General features: G+C 41.2%; 1 protein-coding gene across 4 annotated transcripts in view; it reads right to left on the reverse strand.

The window, feature by feature from the left end:
- Nucleotides 1–18,277, reverse strand: part of BABAM2 (BRISC and BRCA1 A complex member 2) — a 397,579-nt gene that overhangs the window by 21,800 nt on the left and 357,502 nt on the right. For all 4 annotated transcript variants that reach the window (XM_019448772.2, XM_019448794.2, XM_019448765.2 and 1 more), the window contains exon 11: nt 10,330–10,483. In XM_019448772.2, the coding sequence (XP_019304317.2) occupies nt 10,330–10,483 (154 nt within the window). The remainder of the gene's footprint in view (nt 1–10,329; nt 10,484–18,277) is intronic.

Raw genomic sequence — 18,277 nt, forward strand, 5'->3', positions numbered from 1 at the left:
AAGGAAGAAAAATATGTGACCATAACTCACAAACGAGGAGGTAGCTCTCCTTGGTTATCAGATTTTCACAATGGCTAGGTGGGATCATCAGAACCCTCGCCTGAGCGCTTGGTAGCATTCGAACAGTATAACAAAGTTCATGTCCATAACAAAGATGTACTGATCTTCCAGCTATTCTTCTCATGTGCAGTTTCTTCTGGCTTACACGATGAGACCAGAAAGTAAACCCTAACCCTGTTTTCCACTGAGAAAGCAGAATGGAAGGATGGATCCGAAGGGGGTGGGGTGGGGTTCAGTCCTTAAAGCAGACCTCAGAAGGGCCAAAGAGTGGAATCAAAAGAAGCCAGGGACACAGATGCAGGGCCTGTAAAAGATGGCCTGAGGGGTCCTGCCCGAGGGGAGTAAGGAGGCTGAGCTGGGCTGTAATTGCTCTGTTCCTGGTACGGCCTGGTTCGTGAAGGCTGGAAGGATGGTAAAACAGCTCCGTCGGGATGAGGGCTGTATTAGCAGTAATTGATGGCCAGGATTTTTAAGGGAGCTTATCATTTCACAGCAACAGATGTCAGGTTCTAATAAATAACATGTTCTCTCTGACCTACGCAATTTGGAGAGGATGCCTGGACGTCAGGCAGATCTGGATTCCTCTCCATCTCCGTTGCTCTCTCTTCTGAAAGGAAAAACAAACCAAATCCCTTGAAGATACTTTTCAAAATGATTCTCTCTGAGAGTTCAAGGATCCAATAATTCCATGTTATTTATTTGCTTTACTTTTCTCTTCACAGCGTCTACGTTTCTAAACCCCTGGAGGGAAAGGCGTGCTTGCCCACGCAGGAACCCAGGGCATGTGGGTGAGGGGAAGGCTCGGGGACCTCGGCCTTCCTCAGTTCCAGCCTGGTTCTGTTCCTGTCCTCCCAGGGCACTCTGATGGCCCAAGCTGTGCTGGCTGGACCAGAAAATTCCCTCTTCTCTTCAGAGGGGAGTTCAGCTAAGATGAGACTGGGTTTGGGATTTTTTAAAGGGAATTCTTCCAAGGGAACTTAAGGCAAAATAAAAGAATAAAGAAAACCCATGAATCATAGCAACACTGGAACTGCAGGTTCTATCACTGTGGCACAGCACCCTGAGAGGCCAAACCTGGTAGCTTTGCCTGCCTCGGTGCCCTCCCTTCTGCCAATGACTCTTTCGGCCCAGAGCGGCTCACTTCTGTAGCTGCTCCCCCTTGCAGAAGGGCTGTGGGGGTGAGCAATCACAATTGGGCACAACCCTTACCTTTCTGGTCATCCCCCTACCCTTGGGTGCAGATGGGGGTTCCAGAAATATGGCTGTAAACAGGAGGAGGGATGGGGCCCAGGGAGGTAGGGGGGAGAAGGGGAGGTAGCGGTCCAGGGAGAGGGAGGGTGGCAATGTCCCCATCAGGGTTTTCCGTAACACTGATGGGTGTCACACATGTCAGGGTGCCCCTCTGGCCAGCCGACCAAGCACGGGGACTGCAGAGAGAGGCCTGACTCTGCAATGAAATCTCAATAGGGACAAAGCACAATTTGAGCTGCCTTAAGGAGCTACCCACAAGGAAGCAAAGAAGTAAGTGATTAATTTCTGGAAAGACAAACACATATAACAGGCTGACATTATAACCACTTACACTTCACCAAGACCCCTCCCTGAGTCTTCCCCTAGTCCCAAAGAATTCTCAGGCCTCACGGCTCCTGCGACCACACCATGTACTAACCTCTTTGAACTGGGGTTTCCACACTGAGTTCCATGGCATCTGAAGGACCCGAAGGGGACTCGAGCCACAGTAAGGGTGGGGATGGGCAGCAAATCAGGTGAGGACATCTAACCCCCTTCTCTTGAATCAAGGAGAGGAGATCTATTTTTATTGGGTGTATTTAGAGGACGGATGCCCAAGACTGATTGAAGCATTTGGCAGCTAATGACAAGTTTGGAGAAAACTGTGTCTTTGGGAATATATAGGTATTAACAGTGAAAGATTCCTGAAATAGTCCAGAATGTACAATCTTTTAAAAACCCTTGAAAGAGAAAATTATTCTGCAAAGACAACTGGATGACAAATTATAAAAGTGTGCATGGCGAAGAACATATGGTGAATTACGGACTGCTTTGGGACCATTTGGATAGGTTTCTAAATAAGAAAATAACAACTCTCTGACCTTGAGGCAAGAAGGGAAACAACAAATGTTTTTAGGAGGTTCATGAATTACTCCCATGTGTTGACTGAGAAGCTATTTTTTGAAATATTCTTTAAGTGATTCCATTTATATAACGGGTTTTATTTGTGACAAGCCATTGCAGTGAGTGGTTTGGGGTTAAATCCTATTCTCAGATACTACTTAGGCCTCTAGAATCAACCTGATGTTTTACACAATGAAGCTCATGGAAAACTCGCTCCATCTACTCACAGATTTATCAGACTAGAAAGGATTACAAAAAAAAAATCATCTGATCCATTCATCTAGACAGATCTAAAGCTGTATACAAGATACCAATGTAGGTAACTAGTAAGTTCAGTTTGTTTGTTTTTTTTAAAGTGACAGTTGGTTTTATGTAGATTAAACAACTGAAGTATGGATTTTTCCAACTTTCTAAGCTGGTCTGGCTGGCACCAAGAAGATACAGCCATAGGTGATGGTGTGCATAGACGGGGCAGCCTAGAATCTAAGAATCTCTGGCCAAGTCACTGAGGCCAGGGGACTGTTTAGTTGGGTGCAGTGCTGACTCTGCTATCCTTTAATTGAAAATCTTTTTCCCTCCAGGGATAGTGACATTAATAGAGAACATCGACTGAATGCTCACGACGTGCCAGACCCTACGCTGGACAACTCACCTACACCACCCTGTGTGGGAAGCAGAATTCTAAGATGGCCCCTGAGATTTCTCACCCCTTGTATAATAATCCCCAGGACTATGAAAATGTTGGATTTCATTTCTATGGTTTCATGTTATGCTACATGAAACAGATGACTTTAAGAAAGGGAGATTAACAGTAGGACTGACCTAATCAAATGAACCCTTTGAATGATCTGAGTCTAGAAGTCAGTGACACCAAAGTCAGAGATTAGAAACAGCAGGATTTGATGCACCACTGCTGGCTTGATGATGTGGAGGGGCCACATGGCAGGAAATGGCCTCCAGCTGACAGCCTGTAAAGCAACCAGCACCTCAGTCCTACAACCACAAGGAACTAAACTCTGCCAACAACCTGAATGCGCTTGGAAGAGGCCCTGGTCTCAGATGAGAAAGCAGCCCCAGCCAACACCTTGACTTTAGTCATTTGGGACCCTGAAAAGAGACCCAGGAAGGTTGAACCAGACTCCTAATCCATAGAAACTATGAGATAATAATTTGTGCTGTTCTAAGTTGTTAAGTGTGTGGTAATCTCTTAGTTAATAATGGAACACCATACACACCATTTGATACTCATAATCACCCTCTAAAAATAGATTCCCCATTTAATAGATAAGGGGACAGACTTCAGGGAGATTATGAATTTGCCCAAAGTCACACAGATGGTGAGTGGCAGAGACAGGTTTCAACCCAGCTGTCCTGACTTCAGGGTCAGTGCTCTTAACTGCCACATGCATTTCCTCTCTGTATTTATGTTATTCAAGTGCCAGGCCTCTGAGGGGGTTGAGTCAGACAAGTGGTAAAGAGAAAGGGGAACTGTATCTGTCTGCCTGGGGACAGATGTACAGAAAGTCAGAGGCCCTGTGTTGAGCCCTGACTCTATTAGAAGCTAGCTGTGTGCCCTCAGGAAAGACACTTAATCACTCTGAGCCTAAGTTTCTTTATCTGCATGAAGGACAGTGAGGATTTCTACACTGTACCCCCCTCCACCCCCCCCCCCCCCCACCACGGGGCTGCTGAGATGATCCCATGAAGGTGTGTGAGGGTGCACTGAGAATGGTGAGGTCCACAGGGCAGGCAAAGGTGCCTGGATGGCATATGCAGGCACAGCTTTGACTTCAGCTTCCATCCTAAGAAGCTTGAAAAAGGAGAACAAATTAAACTGAAAATAAATAGTAGAAGTAACCAAGAGAAAAGCATAGATTAATAAAATAAATAGCTTTCTTTGTAAAGATCAGTAAAAATGATAAATCCCTAGCTAGACTGTTCTAAGAAAAGGGGAGAGAAAAGAATAGAAACTTTCACTATAAGGACTGAAAGAAGTTCTATCACTAGAGCCCACAGATATTAAAAGAAAAATGAGGGAATATTATCAACAATCTCATGCCAATCATTTCAACAACTTAGACAACTTACTTAAAGGAAACACTACTTGCTAAAACCAACACAAGAAAAAATGGTGAATATCCCTGTATTTAGTAAGGATTTCTTTGAATTTCTTTCCCTAAATAAAACTATCAAACATTTAAAAAAAAAACAGTGCCAAACCTACACAGACTCTTTCAGCAAACAAAGGTGGAAGGAAAAATTGCCAGTTCATTTTATGAAGCCAGCATGGTGCTTTTATCAAAATCTGACAAGGACAACAGAAGAAATTTCAAATCAGTATCACTCACGAACATGTAAAAAATTTTAACACACTGTTAGCAAATCAAATCTAATAATCTAAAAAAGGATAAAATATCATGACTGAGAAGGCTTATTTACCCCTGGAATGCAAGGTTGGTCCAGTATTCAAAAACTAATTAAGGTAATTTATCACTTTAATAGAATAAAGCAAAACCATAGGATCAGGCCAATAGATACAGAAAAAGCATTCTACAGAATTCAACACCCCATTCATGATAAAAACTCTTAGCAAAGTGGGAATATAAGAGGACTTCTTCGTGTGATAGAGACATCTATATAAAACTTACTGCTAACATCAACCCTAATGTGGAGACATAAGGCCAGATATCTGATCTTACCACTGTGTACTAAACTACAGATCCCAGCCAATGCAATTAGGTAAGGAAAAGAAATTTAAAGCCATAAAAATTATAAAGATTGAAAATAAAAAGTAAAGCTGTAAGAAGTGATATGATTGTTTATGTAAAAAATGCTAAGAAAACTACAAAAAAGCTACTAGAATTTAGTACTAATTGTGAATTTAGCAATGTGACAGGACACTAGGTCAACACAGAAAAATTGTTTGTATTCCTATATACTAGCAGTAAGACAGAAATAAAATCTAAAAAAACTATCATTTGCAATAAAAGTAAAATCACTAAAAAAATACACAAGCTTTCTACACTGAAATCTCAAAACACTCTTCAGAGAAATTAAAGACCTAAATAAAACGCTATTCATTGACTGGAAGATTCAATATTGCTAAAATGCCAATTTTCCCCTGGTTGATCTACAGATTTAACACCATCTCAACCAAAATCTCAGTGGGGTGTTTTTTTTTTTGAGGGGAAAATGGAGTTGGAATTGGCAAACTAATTTTAAAATGTATGTGGAAATGCAAAGAACCCAGAAGAGCCAAAACAATCTTCGAAAGGAACAAAGTTGAAGAATTTACGTTTCCTGACTTTAAGAAATATTGGTATTGGTATCCAAACAGAAAAACAGACCAATGAAACAGAACAGAGTATCCAGAAATAGACCCACTCATATGTAGTCAATTTATTTTGACAAAAGCATGAAGGTGATTCAATAGAGAAACAAAAGTTTTTTTCAACACATGTTGCTGGAATGCCTGGATATATATAAATAATTGACTTCAGCCTTTACCTCATACCATACACAGAACTTAATTTGAGATGGGATGGATCAGAGACCTCAATATCAAGCCAAAATGAAAGCTTCTAAGAAAGAAATGTTGAAGAATCTCTTCATGACCTCGTGGTAGACAAATAATTATGAGGCTACGAAAAGCATTAACATAAAAAGAAAACGCTAATAAAATAAATTTCATTAAAAATAAAACCTTTCTTGTCATCAAAAGACATCATTAAGAAAATGAAAAGGCAAGCTACAGATTGGGAGAAAATACTTGTAATACATAAATCTGACAAATACATAAATACCTCCTAAAACTCAATAATAAAAAGACCACCAACCCAATTAAATATAGGCAAAATTTGAACAGATGCTACTTAAAAGAAGGCATACCAATAAGCACATGAAAAGATGATCAACATCATTAATCATCAGGAAATCAAGATTAAAAAAACACAATGAAATCTCATTTCATCCCCTCTGGAATAGCTAAAATTAAAAAGACTGACAATACCAAGTGTTGGAGAGGATATGGAACAAATGGAACCCTGTATATTGCCCATGGGAGTGTAAAGTGGTATAAAGACTTCATAAAAAATTTGTCAGTTTCTTATAAAGTTAGTCATACACATACTCCCAATCCCAGTTATTTACTCAAGAATTGAAACCATATGTCTATGAAAAAGGCTTATATAAGAATGTTCTTTAGCAGCTTAATTCATAAAGTCCCCAAACTGGAAACAACCCAAATATATATATGCAGACGAATGGATTAACAAATTATGATATATTTCTATAATGGAAATTCCTCAGCAGTAAAAAAGGAATGCCATAACCGATAATTTTAAAATAATTATGCTAAATACAAAAAAACACACAAAAGAGTATGATCTGTACTATTCCATTTATAAGAAGTATCTAGAAAAGAAAAAACTAAGACATGTGATAGAAATCAGACAGTGTCTGTCCTGGCGATGAGGAGACTAATTGGAAAGGATAGAAGGTAACTTTGTCAAAACTCCATCAAAAGACAGTCTTAAACCTGTCCACTTTGTTGCATGTACATGATACCGTATGTAAATTACACTGCAATAAATATCTTTCAAAAGATATATATGCAAAGCCCCTGCCTTCAAAGAACTCACAATTTAAGGAAAGGAAACAATATAAATATGTGAAAAATCAAAGGATAATACAAAAGAGATTTCACAGCAGTACACCTGGTCCACTTACAATCTTACAATGGTTCCACTTAACAATCTTTTGACTTTACGATGGTGCAAAAGCAACATGCATTCAGTAGAAACCGTACTTTTGAGTTCTGAATTTTGATCTCTTCCCAGGCTAGTGACAGGTGGTAGGATTCTTGTGATGCTGGGCAGAGGCAGTGAGCTGTAGCACCAAGTCCACCCCTCGATCACGAAGGTGAACAACTGATACACTTATACGAGCATTCTGTACTCACACAACCATATTGTCTTTCACTTTCAGTACAGTATTCAGTAAATTATGTGATATATTCAACACTATATTATGAAATAAGCTTTGCGTTCAATGATTTTGCCCAACCGTGGCTAATATAAGTGTCCTGAGCACATTGAAGGAAGTGCAGGGCTAAGCTAGGATGTTGGGTAGGTTAGGCGTAGTAAATGCATTTTCTATTTACGAATGATATTTTCATCTATAATGATGGGTTTATAGGGACATGACCCTTTCGTAAGTTAAGGAAGATCTGTACATGACCAACAGTCAACTGAGACTAGGAAGAGTGGAAGAAGCTGCCTGTGTATTAGCATGGACGGGGAAAACCACAGGGAAGAACACTGAAGGATCTGAAGGAGCAGAAAGAGGGCGAGGGGAAGGGGTGAGCAAAGGCACCAGTGGAACAAAGCAGAAGCTAAACACAAGAGTCTTTCATATGTCCACTCGTTGACTGACCCTTCATATCAGGTCCATCCAATAGGGAGGAGTACAGTCGTGTTTTACAGGATGAAGTTCAGAAAGATTAATGGCCCTGCCCAAGGCCGCAGAGCTTATTCGATTAGAACCTGTGATAGGAGCTGGGCAAGTGTGACCCCAGAGCCTGTGCGCCGTCATTAGAGGGCATTTTTCTTGTGAGGACAGAATTTGCCGGACAGCCATGCGCAAGAAGCACATGTCATAGGAAAAGCTCGGATCAGTGCCAGAAAGCGTCCTTTCTGAGTTCACATGTTTAGAACTTTGCTCTACAGGAGGGAATAAACAGCTGACTCCACTCAGAGAGCTCTACTGCTGTTCATAAACCGTGAGAGTGTTTATGTCATGGGCAGAGCTCTCCAAGTGAATTATAGCCTTTTACGCACTGAGCACATACAATATTTTCAGAGGACAAAGAAACAGGGCGTGGAAGGAATGCTACAGTTGACCTTTCTCTCTTTCTGTCCTTTCTCTCCAACCTTCTCCAGCAATCTTAAGCCTATCCTGCACGGACAGTTCTCTGATTGTGTTTATCCATTACCTGCCTTTGTGACACAACCCAGGAAAGTTACTCACTTCAATTTAAGAAGCGAGCTTTTAAACTATTTCTTCTTCCTAGGATGAGTGGCTGGCTTTCTCTTTTATTACATTTAAAATGAATCCATCTTCCCTACAGTAGAAAGCAGATTTTTTTAATGTTACTTCAGATGTTTTCTTTAGACTGGTGTTAACATAAAGCAAATGTCTCTTGCATCTCTGAACCAATCTGTTAAGATAAACAGGCTTCACTTACGATATTCCTATACTGAAATCATAGGCTCGTGGTCTGCAACTCCTTAAAGACTCAATTCATACATGCTAAAAGGTCTAGTTCAGACAGACACACACACACACACACACACACACACACACACACACACACACACACAGCTTTGCCATGGAAACCACAAGGACATGTCTGGTTCAGAGTCCATAGCACGTACCACAAATAACAGCCCATCATCTAAGGGCAGATCTTGTATATACACAGGGAAAGCCCAGACAATTAAACAACTGCAATACCTCAAACATAAAGCTTACTTTTTAATCCCTTTCTTCAAGTCTATTTCAAGATACCAAAGTCTCAATGATTGTTCTTAGGTACATTTGATTATGTCTGTTGTTTTCCTTAAACACAATTTCAGACTTGGACATCATGGATAAAAAGGGAAAATACAGGGAGAAAGGGCACACTGAAGTTTCAGATAACAACAATTCTGGATTCCACATGAGTCTGGGAAGGTGTGTGCTTCTACAGAAAGCAGCCCTGTCATTATTTAACAGAGCCCCAATCCTGATTAGGTGGAGGGTTTGTACTACAGAAAGTACAGGGGATGCCAGTAGGCACCCTGGGGAGGGTGTCAGGGAGGGGAAGCAAGAGCAACAAGTCCTACTAATCGAGAACATTCTAGGTCTGGAAGGCCAGGTTTTGTCAGTACTTAAAACTGTCAGAAGTCTGGTATGACAAAGACTTTGGTCTCTCCTGCTGGGCTACAAATTCCATGAAGACGTGGACAACTTTCAATTTGTTTATCGCTGTATCCCCAGCATGGAGCCCACTGCCATGGGGGATGCTCAATAAACAGAGAAGGAGTGAAGGAAAAGGATGCTTAATAAGTATTCTTCATTTGTGTGATTCTGTGAATTTCATCATCCTTCAGCTGGGCTCACAGGTATGATCATATGGTGGTTCAGAGTGAGTGATAAAGTAATAGCCACCTGCCACTGTAACCATAATTGATTCTTGGAAACTATGACTTTAAGCCACTGTTACTTCAGTCTAGGAGGCCATGGTTCAAGAAGACTGGGGTTCCAGACACTGAAGTCTTATCCACAAGGGACACTCAACATACTTTTACATTTACGTATTCCATATGACTCGTGAATGTTTTCCACAGATAGGTTCATGTGCAGTACTTAAATTCCTAAACTCCAAACTCTAGCTAACTTCAACCTCTATTGAATTTCCAACCTACTTCCATCCCTGTGGATTCTAATAGTTCGAAGCTATTTGTGTAGCCATTTATTGAGTCGAGGAACACACAGGCCCTATTTTGGGCAATGGCTGTAGAGACACAATGAGGTATATAGTCACTTTGTTCCTTCAGATATTACAGTTCCACGTGAAAAACTCAGTACTGGATTCATGTATTCACTGCAAAAATCCTATTTGTTTACCATCAGGTGAAATTTTCCATTTAAAAAAAATATATGAAAGTAGTTGCTAACATTTTCATCATCGACATCATTTATCCACTATTCTAACTCCTATCTAGTACTTTTTCTCCAATCTAAACAGACAGATTTCAGAAACATCCTGTAACCCATTAAAAAAAGAAAAACAATCTACCTGATGAGGCTAGATAAGGGGTTGGCAAACTTTTCCTGTAAAGGGAAAAATAGCAAATACTTTTTGCTTTGCAGGTCCTATGTGATCTGTTGTAATTTCTCACTCTGCTATGTTAGCAGCCATGCAAACAGCCATGCAAAATAAGTAAAGAAAGGGGCATGGCAATGTTTCAATAAAACTTTATTTACAAAAACAGGCATAGGACGGGATTTAGCCTGTAAGCAATGGTTTGCCAACCCCTGGACTAGATAAACAAAATGCTCCTATTTATAGGAAATAGCAACGGATTCACTTACTTTGCTCTTTTGGCCATCTCATTTCCATCCCATCTGGGGCTGTATGGATAATTTTTTTGGGCCTGGGAATAAAGCTGTCCACTGTTGGTAAAGTGATAGACAGACTGGAATGTGAGAGTCGGCTGGTCTCGAGGGAAAAACAGGGGCAGGTCGACTGCAAAGACAAAAGAAAGGAAAAAAAGTTATGGTTTCAACGTATGGGTTAAACTTGAATGTTGGGTACAGGACTCTATCTGAACTACAAACGGTTTGAGATTTAGGTAAAACATATGGAGAGAGGGGCCAAGAAATACCAAAGTGCCTTCCCTGACTTCAAGGAGTTTACAATCTAGGCACATAAGTGAAAATCACACATAAAAATAAATTTAACCAATATGAGGCATGATGTGTGGCTGCTGCTATGAAATGGTCACAGAAGCTGGGCACTCCCAGCCATGTGAATTCCTCCTATGGCATTTACCTTGTCCAGTATTTAGTAGGGAAGTTAGTTGATTATTTTTTTTTAAAGTCTCTATTAAATCACAAACTCTTCAAAGGTCAGGCAGTATCTTCCTCATCTAGAATTTGATGGAGGGGGTGGGATGGAGGCTGTCCTTAAAAAATGGATTTGGAATGGGGAGCAGGAGGGGCAGGTGATAATCTTTATATTTTATAGGATATGGCCACTGGACTACCAGAAAAAATAAAGTTATCACTTTACTTCCAATCAAGCAGTGAATTCTGCTACTCAGCAGTTTGAAGCATCTCCAGATGTGTTACCACATATAGTTCCTAAACCAGTGGGGGCTCCTTAATGGAACGCCAACAGGGACTAATCTGAACACTGCATATGTCTACTGAGGGTAGCCTGATTCCAGTGTTTGCTGCTAACAAGTATTATGTGCTTTGTCTGTTCATTTTAGGGTCCTTTAACTCAATTTTTAAAAATAAAATGACTCCTTTTTAGTTTGAGGCAAAGCAACATTATAAACACAGACTGTTTCAGCAGCACATTCCTCAAGGCATATAATGTGTATTTGTATGAATGTTACCACTTCTAGGGCAAAGAACAGACAGGGACATCAATTTACGAAAATACGATAATGAGAAAAAATGTGTATAGAATTTCCTAGCTTTACAGAGTACTTTTATATACTTTATCTCATTTGATAGTTATAATTCCATGAAGGAGACATTATTTTTACCATGTGCATTTAGCAGACAGACAAACTTGAGACTCCAAGAGGTTTATTAACTTGCTCATGCCCCAGCTAGGTGGAGGTGGGGCTCGAATCTAGTCCCATGGTGAACCCTGAGCTCTCTCTAATGGGAGGCAATTCCCATTGCCTCCTGCTCTTAATGATACTGGTGCAACCTGCTCACAACACATTCATTGTGTCACGGTTACCATTCTCTGAAGTCTCTACTGTGAAGAACGTACAAGATTCATCTTTTTGGCTACACGAGGCAAATATATGAAAAGAAAATACATACTAGATAGCTACACATCTGTCACCATGCCGGTGTAGGGTGACATTTGACTTGGGCTAGGCCCTCTAAGCATCCAAAATGATTTCATGAAGGAAAAGTCAGGTTTGCAGCAAACTTTTTAAAAAACCCAGAAAACAAGAAACAAAAAAAAAATTGTTCAGTGTCTTAGACCGCTGCATATATTTGACTCTGACTCAGTGCTGCAGGGGGTTTCTACATATGAATCACCACAACCCAAGAAAAGTGGCAAGACTTTGAATGTCCACTCGTTAGTCACATTTTCCATGGGCCTCCGTGTGGTGCCAGCACATGCCTGTTTGTGCCAAAGCAGAGATTTAGTAACGTATAGGAAACAATACAAAATAGGAAAAACACACTTAAATTATAAATAATTTGATTCAGAAAGCCCCTTTGAGTCCCTTTATATTACAAAGCAGGATTTGTAACATCTTCAGTCATTTTGAATAAATATTGCTTTCTAAAATTAAGTTTATATCTTTTCTGATTACTCATTTCATCTCCTCTAATTTTAGAAAGCATGCCTATTTACACATAGTTTAATTTGGCTTCAATTGTTTATATTACATATACATTTCCAAGTATAAAACGAGATTCACATTAACCCCCAAAGCAATCACCAACAGCACCGGTGAAAAGTATTTAACATGCATGAGCTTCCCTTAAAAAATGCAGTGATTTTTGAATAACAGAATTCAATGGCAATAATTTACCAATTTAAAGTAAGTATAGTCATATTTCGTATCAAAGTAATACAGAGAATACCACAGGCTTCATGATTGTCAAGCTATCAGCTTACTGGGCTTTGGAAAACGTTATATTTTTTGTTCCTGTTATTTTGTTTTGTAGAAAATGAGTTGCTGGTATTTTGACATGCTGAAAAATGATTTTCCCACCTAGTTCTGAACCATCCACTTTGACCCCCTAAATGCCCAATTAAGATCAGAAACAATTCAAAATGTGAATGTAAATTTATTTACCCAGGCAAGTGAATTGTTCTGATTTAAAAAAAAAAAAAAATTTCCAGCCAGCTATATGCTGATATGTACCGCGATTCCCAGAAAAAACAACACTGATTGCATGATTATTTCTCCATGGAGCTTTTTCTAAAAAAGTATAGTTGAAGCCAATATTAAAATCTGAACACAGTAGCTAGATGAACAGTGAAGCAGGAATGGTCAGAGTACTTGAGACATAAAATCGGTAATCCACATGAGAAAATAAAATTCAAAAAATATAATTATCTTGCTCAACTGAACTAAACCATACCCTGTCTGTATCGGTCAGGAATCAATAAAAGGATGGATTCTTTGAAAATGTTCTATGCATAAGGAGTTAATAACTAAAATATTTATGAAAATGCTTTGCATTTTTCTTGAAAGAATGTTTTGGATGGTACAAATTAGTCAGAATTTAAAAAAAACACAACAAAGTTTGTTTTCCTTATCTCCAAATGTTCTTCTCACTTAACACTTGCCTATAGGCTAACTCATGATTTTTTAAAAAGATTTCACGTTTAAGTAATCTCCGCACCCAACGTGGGGCTTGAACTCACAACCCTGAGATCAAGAGTCACATGCTCTACTGACTGAGCCAGGCAGGCACCCCTCACTCGTGATTTTCTGACGCATAGTAAAATAATGACGGCAGGCCTTTGCACAGCTAACTTGTTCTGAAGGTACTCCCAGGGCTCTATGCAGTTTGGGCTCATATTGGCTATATCGGAATTGAATATTTTAACTATTGGCTTCCTTTGAACCCAACCCACCTACCGGCTCAAGTTTGATTCCCAGGGTAGAACCCCTCCATTTGGTTCAGTTACTCGTCAGGATTAGTTGGACAACTGCTGCCTATTTCCTTCTTCCCGTATACAGAGACTGAATTTTGGTCAGCTCTCTAACCACGGAAAGGATGGCCCTCGCTTGTTCAGTATAATGTCAATAACCACTTTCCAAAGCATTGCTTTCTTCAAGAACTTGTTGAAACAAGTCACTGCCAAACACTTCCAATTCTGTACAACCTGAGCATTTCACAGGATTCATTCACAGGGCACCCCCTGCCAGAGCGCAGGAAGGCACCATGAGGCTCTGTACCAGCTTGCTTCATGGTGGATAGTCACTGCTGTGATGAGCTCCACTGCATACAGTCCCAGAGCTAGTGGTGTTCTCCAAGCGCCCGGCAGCCATGCGGCGTGGAGGGGGAGCTGAATATGCATCAGTAAATTTTTTGCTGCCTCTCTCCAAACCATGCTGGGGTTCACACGGGACAGATGCAGTTTCGCTTTCGCTAGTAAACAAGCGTTAAGTGTCCCCAAGTGCTCATCCTTTCACATAAGATGACTTCACTAAAGTTGCATCTGAATTCCTAAGCCTCTCTAGAAATCTGTCACTTCTCCAAAGACCTCCACGATGGAAGAATGATCTTGAACGGCCAAAGCGATGCCACACCATGTATGGGATCCATAGGACAGCTGCCAGATACTCACTCAGAACATTTCAGGCATAGGTCTAACAAGTTTGATTATATGACCTTTCCAGAAAAAAAACCCCTAATTATGGCAAGATTAGGACAAGGTATACTAACAGCAAGTAATGATAACTAGCAGTCTGGCACAAAGGAAGGAGAGAGAATAATAAATATAAACAGACTTAGAAAATAAAAAATAATCTCAGCCTGGGGCCACTCAGCATAGAACAAAAAGCCCAGCCATCCCTCAAGCTATTACCATACTGTAAGTGACGTTCACTCCCCATCTTGGTTCACTCCCCACCCGGCAGACACTCTTGGTTCCCTACCAACAGCCATTCTCCATGGGCAGAGCCCTCCTCCCACTCTAGAGCCCAAAAGTGCTGGGTATTTGCTCTCTCAGCCTTCCATGAGACCAAGGCATAGAAATGTGACTCAGTCCTGCCAATGAGGCCCAAGGGGAAGTCAGCTAGGGGTCTTCTGAGAAATATTTTCCTCTCTGAGTAAAGACACGTGTAAGGAGAAGCCCCCGTTGCATTCGTGCCTAGATCTTATCATGTGAGATCTCGAGGCTTGGAGCTGTGCACCCCACCTTGTGACCATAAGGGGAAAGTCAGCCTGGCAACACTGAGCTGTTGAATTCATCAGCCCTGGAATGCCCAGCTCTGGAGTCCTTGCTATGTGAGACCGTTACAGGTCCTAACTACTTAAACTTCTTTTAATCAGGTCTCCTCAGACTTGCACTCAGAGGCATCTAAAGAAATGTTATTTCTTGCAGCTTCTGTTCAAGAAGGCAGGATAATTGGATAACCAATTTCAGAAGTATTTCCACCAAGCATGGTTGAAAACATTCAAGGCACATAAATAGGAAAGTTTTAGTTGTCAGGAAAATTCAGTTATGTGGGACAGTTCAATCCTTGAAAATGCCAAACAAATGAGGGGTTAACCATAATTGCTTCTCTGGGAGTCACATCATCAGATATTTTCATCCTTATTCACCAGTCAGCCATTACTTCATTTCGCCGAACCTTCCAAACGATATATTGCTGTGTCCTTGGGTTAGTAGGGAAGATACTCACGCCTTGGCTTCGTGGTGGTTACAGTTGTGTTTCCATTTTCAGTCCTCTGCAGACTCTCCAGTTCCTAGAAGCCTTATTAGCAGAGAGTCTTAACTCCATGTCGACTTGCTGAAAACTCCCCCTCCAACGATGACTCCATTTGAGGTCAACTCTTCCTAAAAGCATTTTGCTCACATCTCATTCCCAGGCTGCCCCCACAGTGAGCATACCAACCACCTAGGGAAGTCTGCCCTTTATTATTGGACCACCCCTTACTTACACCATCTTACTAACTACACACAAAACCCTTGAGACACATGGAATCTAACCACTAGAAAGTGAAACACCACACATCCAAAGGACTTGCCTACAAGAAATATAAGAGCAAAGTTTTCCAATTCAGAAGTATCCCCCTACTTAAGGCGTTAAAAATAGAACGGTATCTCCGCTTACCATCCCTGCCTTACCAGATTTTGTTGAACTGCCTTCAAATTTTCATTGCCTTTTGTAGATCTGACCAGGTAGACGGATTACTTTTGGGTTTTAATCTTACCAAAATAAAGCCTGCAGATTCTTGAATTTTGCCGTCAATTCTAAACATTCTAATACGGTAGAGGACAGCATGGTATGGTGGAAAAAAGCGCAGCCTCTGGAGTCAGATAAAAATGGGTTTAATTCCTAGCCCCGCCATTTATTAGTGGTGAGGCCATAGGCAAAATATTTTAGCTCTGTAAATCCTGATGTTCTCATCTGCAAAATGAGGATAATTTTTAGCTCAGCACTGCTGACAGGACTGGACAAAAACAGGGCGGGTAATAAATAAATATGAATTCCCTTCCCCTTCCTTCTTTGTTTTGTTTTCAATCTGGCTTTATACACTGTCCCGTATATGCAAAATTTCTAACTAGAGCAGAAATGTTCACAGTGCTTAAGTTTTAACTACTTTGATGAATGAAACCTTCAAAACCTTGCACATACCTTCACATCCCAGTGTATAGTACACTGAAAATAGGTTAGCCTTTTCTTGATGACAGAAAACACACCAAAAACCCATTACACATGACGGCCTCCAGGGTTAAGGAAGATTTAGTTTGCCCTTTCCCAATGCCTCCTACACAAGGGCCACGCCTCCTCAACTGTCCACTGGTAAGAGGTGATGTGCTCTTAGAGCAGCACACGGAGGCCCCCAGGACTACCGCACTATGACATGCTCTCTGCCCCCTGACCGCAAACTGTCTCTACTTTGTTTCCTTTTTCCCCCTTTGCCACTTCTCATCAAGGCCCACTCTCAATGTCCTCTCTCTCTCTTCCCTCTTCTCTTTCTTCGTCTACTTCATTCCACGTGTGTGTCAGCCTCTGAAAAGTCGGGTCCAGCCGACCATCCATCCTGAGACCAGAACGCGGCACGGGGCAGGGGCTGCACTAACGGGAGGGAGGTGATGTGGTGTGGAGTCCCGGGGTGCCTTCCTCCAGCACCGCTCAGTGAGCATCTCCCCCTGCTTTTGTTTCTGTGTTTGTTTCCTTCCAGGTTTACGGCTGTCCCAGATAGTTGGGAGTTACAGGAAATCTGGTCTCTGCTTATATTTTGTTTAGCGTTTGCTTTTGAGGTACTTTATAGATACAAATGAATCATTCCAACACCCAGTGAGACATTCACATAAAATTGTAAGAAGAACCTCAGGATGAAAGGGATGCCATAGTGCTGGCCGGCGAAGAGCTGGGCTCTCTCACCCTGCCCACACAGACGAGCCCAGACTGAATACAGTAGGCTTCTCCTCCCACGAGATCAGAGGTTCAGAACTGGAAGTAAGCATCGGCATCACCGTGGAATCACATAGTGCGGCTATGTGAGCCCTGCCTCAGACCTCTCATTTTCGAAAATGCACCTTAAATGATTCTGATAGGTCTCCCCAGGAAAGAATCGCTCAGACTGTTAAGCTGCTAAGGGTAGGGGCCAGGGATTAGCTATCTCAGTATTCCTAGTATTCGGAACAGGTTGTGACATAGGAAAGACTCTTAATAGATGCTTGTTGAAGTACCGGAAAGGGGCATGTAAGGGAACTGCAAATTAAAACCTCAAAGAGATCCCGTTTCATACCCATTAGATGGACAAACATTTTAAAACCCAACAATGCTCAAGTGTTGTCAAGGTGGTGGGAATTCTCATTCACGAATGAGAATATAAATTTCTATAACCTCTTGTACAATAAAAGTAAAGATGTACATACTTCAAGACTCAGCAATTCCACTCCTAAAATATTATCACCTGTGCATAAGAAGGCACATAGGAGAAAGTTTGCTACAGCATTCTTTGTGGTAGCAGAAATTGGAAACATGTGAAGTGTCCAGCAACACGAGATTAGATCAATACATTGTCCTATGTTCTTCAATGGAATACCCTACAGCATTTACATTCAATTCAGAAAAGCATTTCCTTGGGGCGCCTGGGTGGCTCAGTGGGTTTAAGCGTCCGACTTCAGCTCAGGTCATGATCTTGCAGATCGTGAGCTTGAGCCCCATGTCGGGCTCTGTGCCGACAGCTCAGAGCTTGGAGCCTGCTTCGGATTCTGTATCTCCCCCTCTCTCTGCCCCTCCCCTGCTCATGCTCTCTCTCTCTCTCTCTCTCTCTCTCAAAAATAAACATTAAGAAAAAAAAAAAAAACAAACCATTTTCTCAGGCCTGGCTCCTTGTTCAATCCCTCAACTATCTCTTGCTTCTGTGACACAGTCCAAGTCCCCACCTTCTTGCAGGAAGCCTTTCTTGCCTGCTCTGTCCCTCAGTGATTTCTCCATCCTCCGTGGCCATGTAATCGAGCTGTAGCTGACCTGCTAATAATTCAGTGTACTTGTTATTTTATATCCTCCACACGTGTAACACTGGGCTGGACACAGTAGTTAGTTGATACATAACCAGTGACTGACTGGCATAGATCATG

Source organism: Panthera pardus, unplaced genomic scaffold (genome assembly GCF_024362965.1).
Source record: "Panthera pardus isolate Hobbes unplaced genomic scaffold, ASM2436296v1 HiC_scaffold_26, whole genome shotgun sequence".
In the NCBI taxonomy this organism is placed as follows: domain Eukaryota; kingdom Metazoa; phylum Chordata; class Mammalia; order Carnivora; family Felidae; genus Panthera; species Panthera pardus.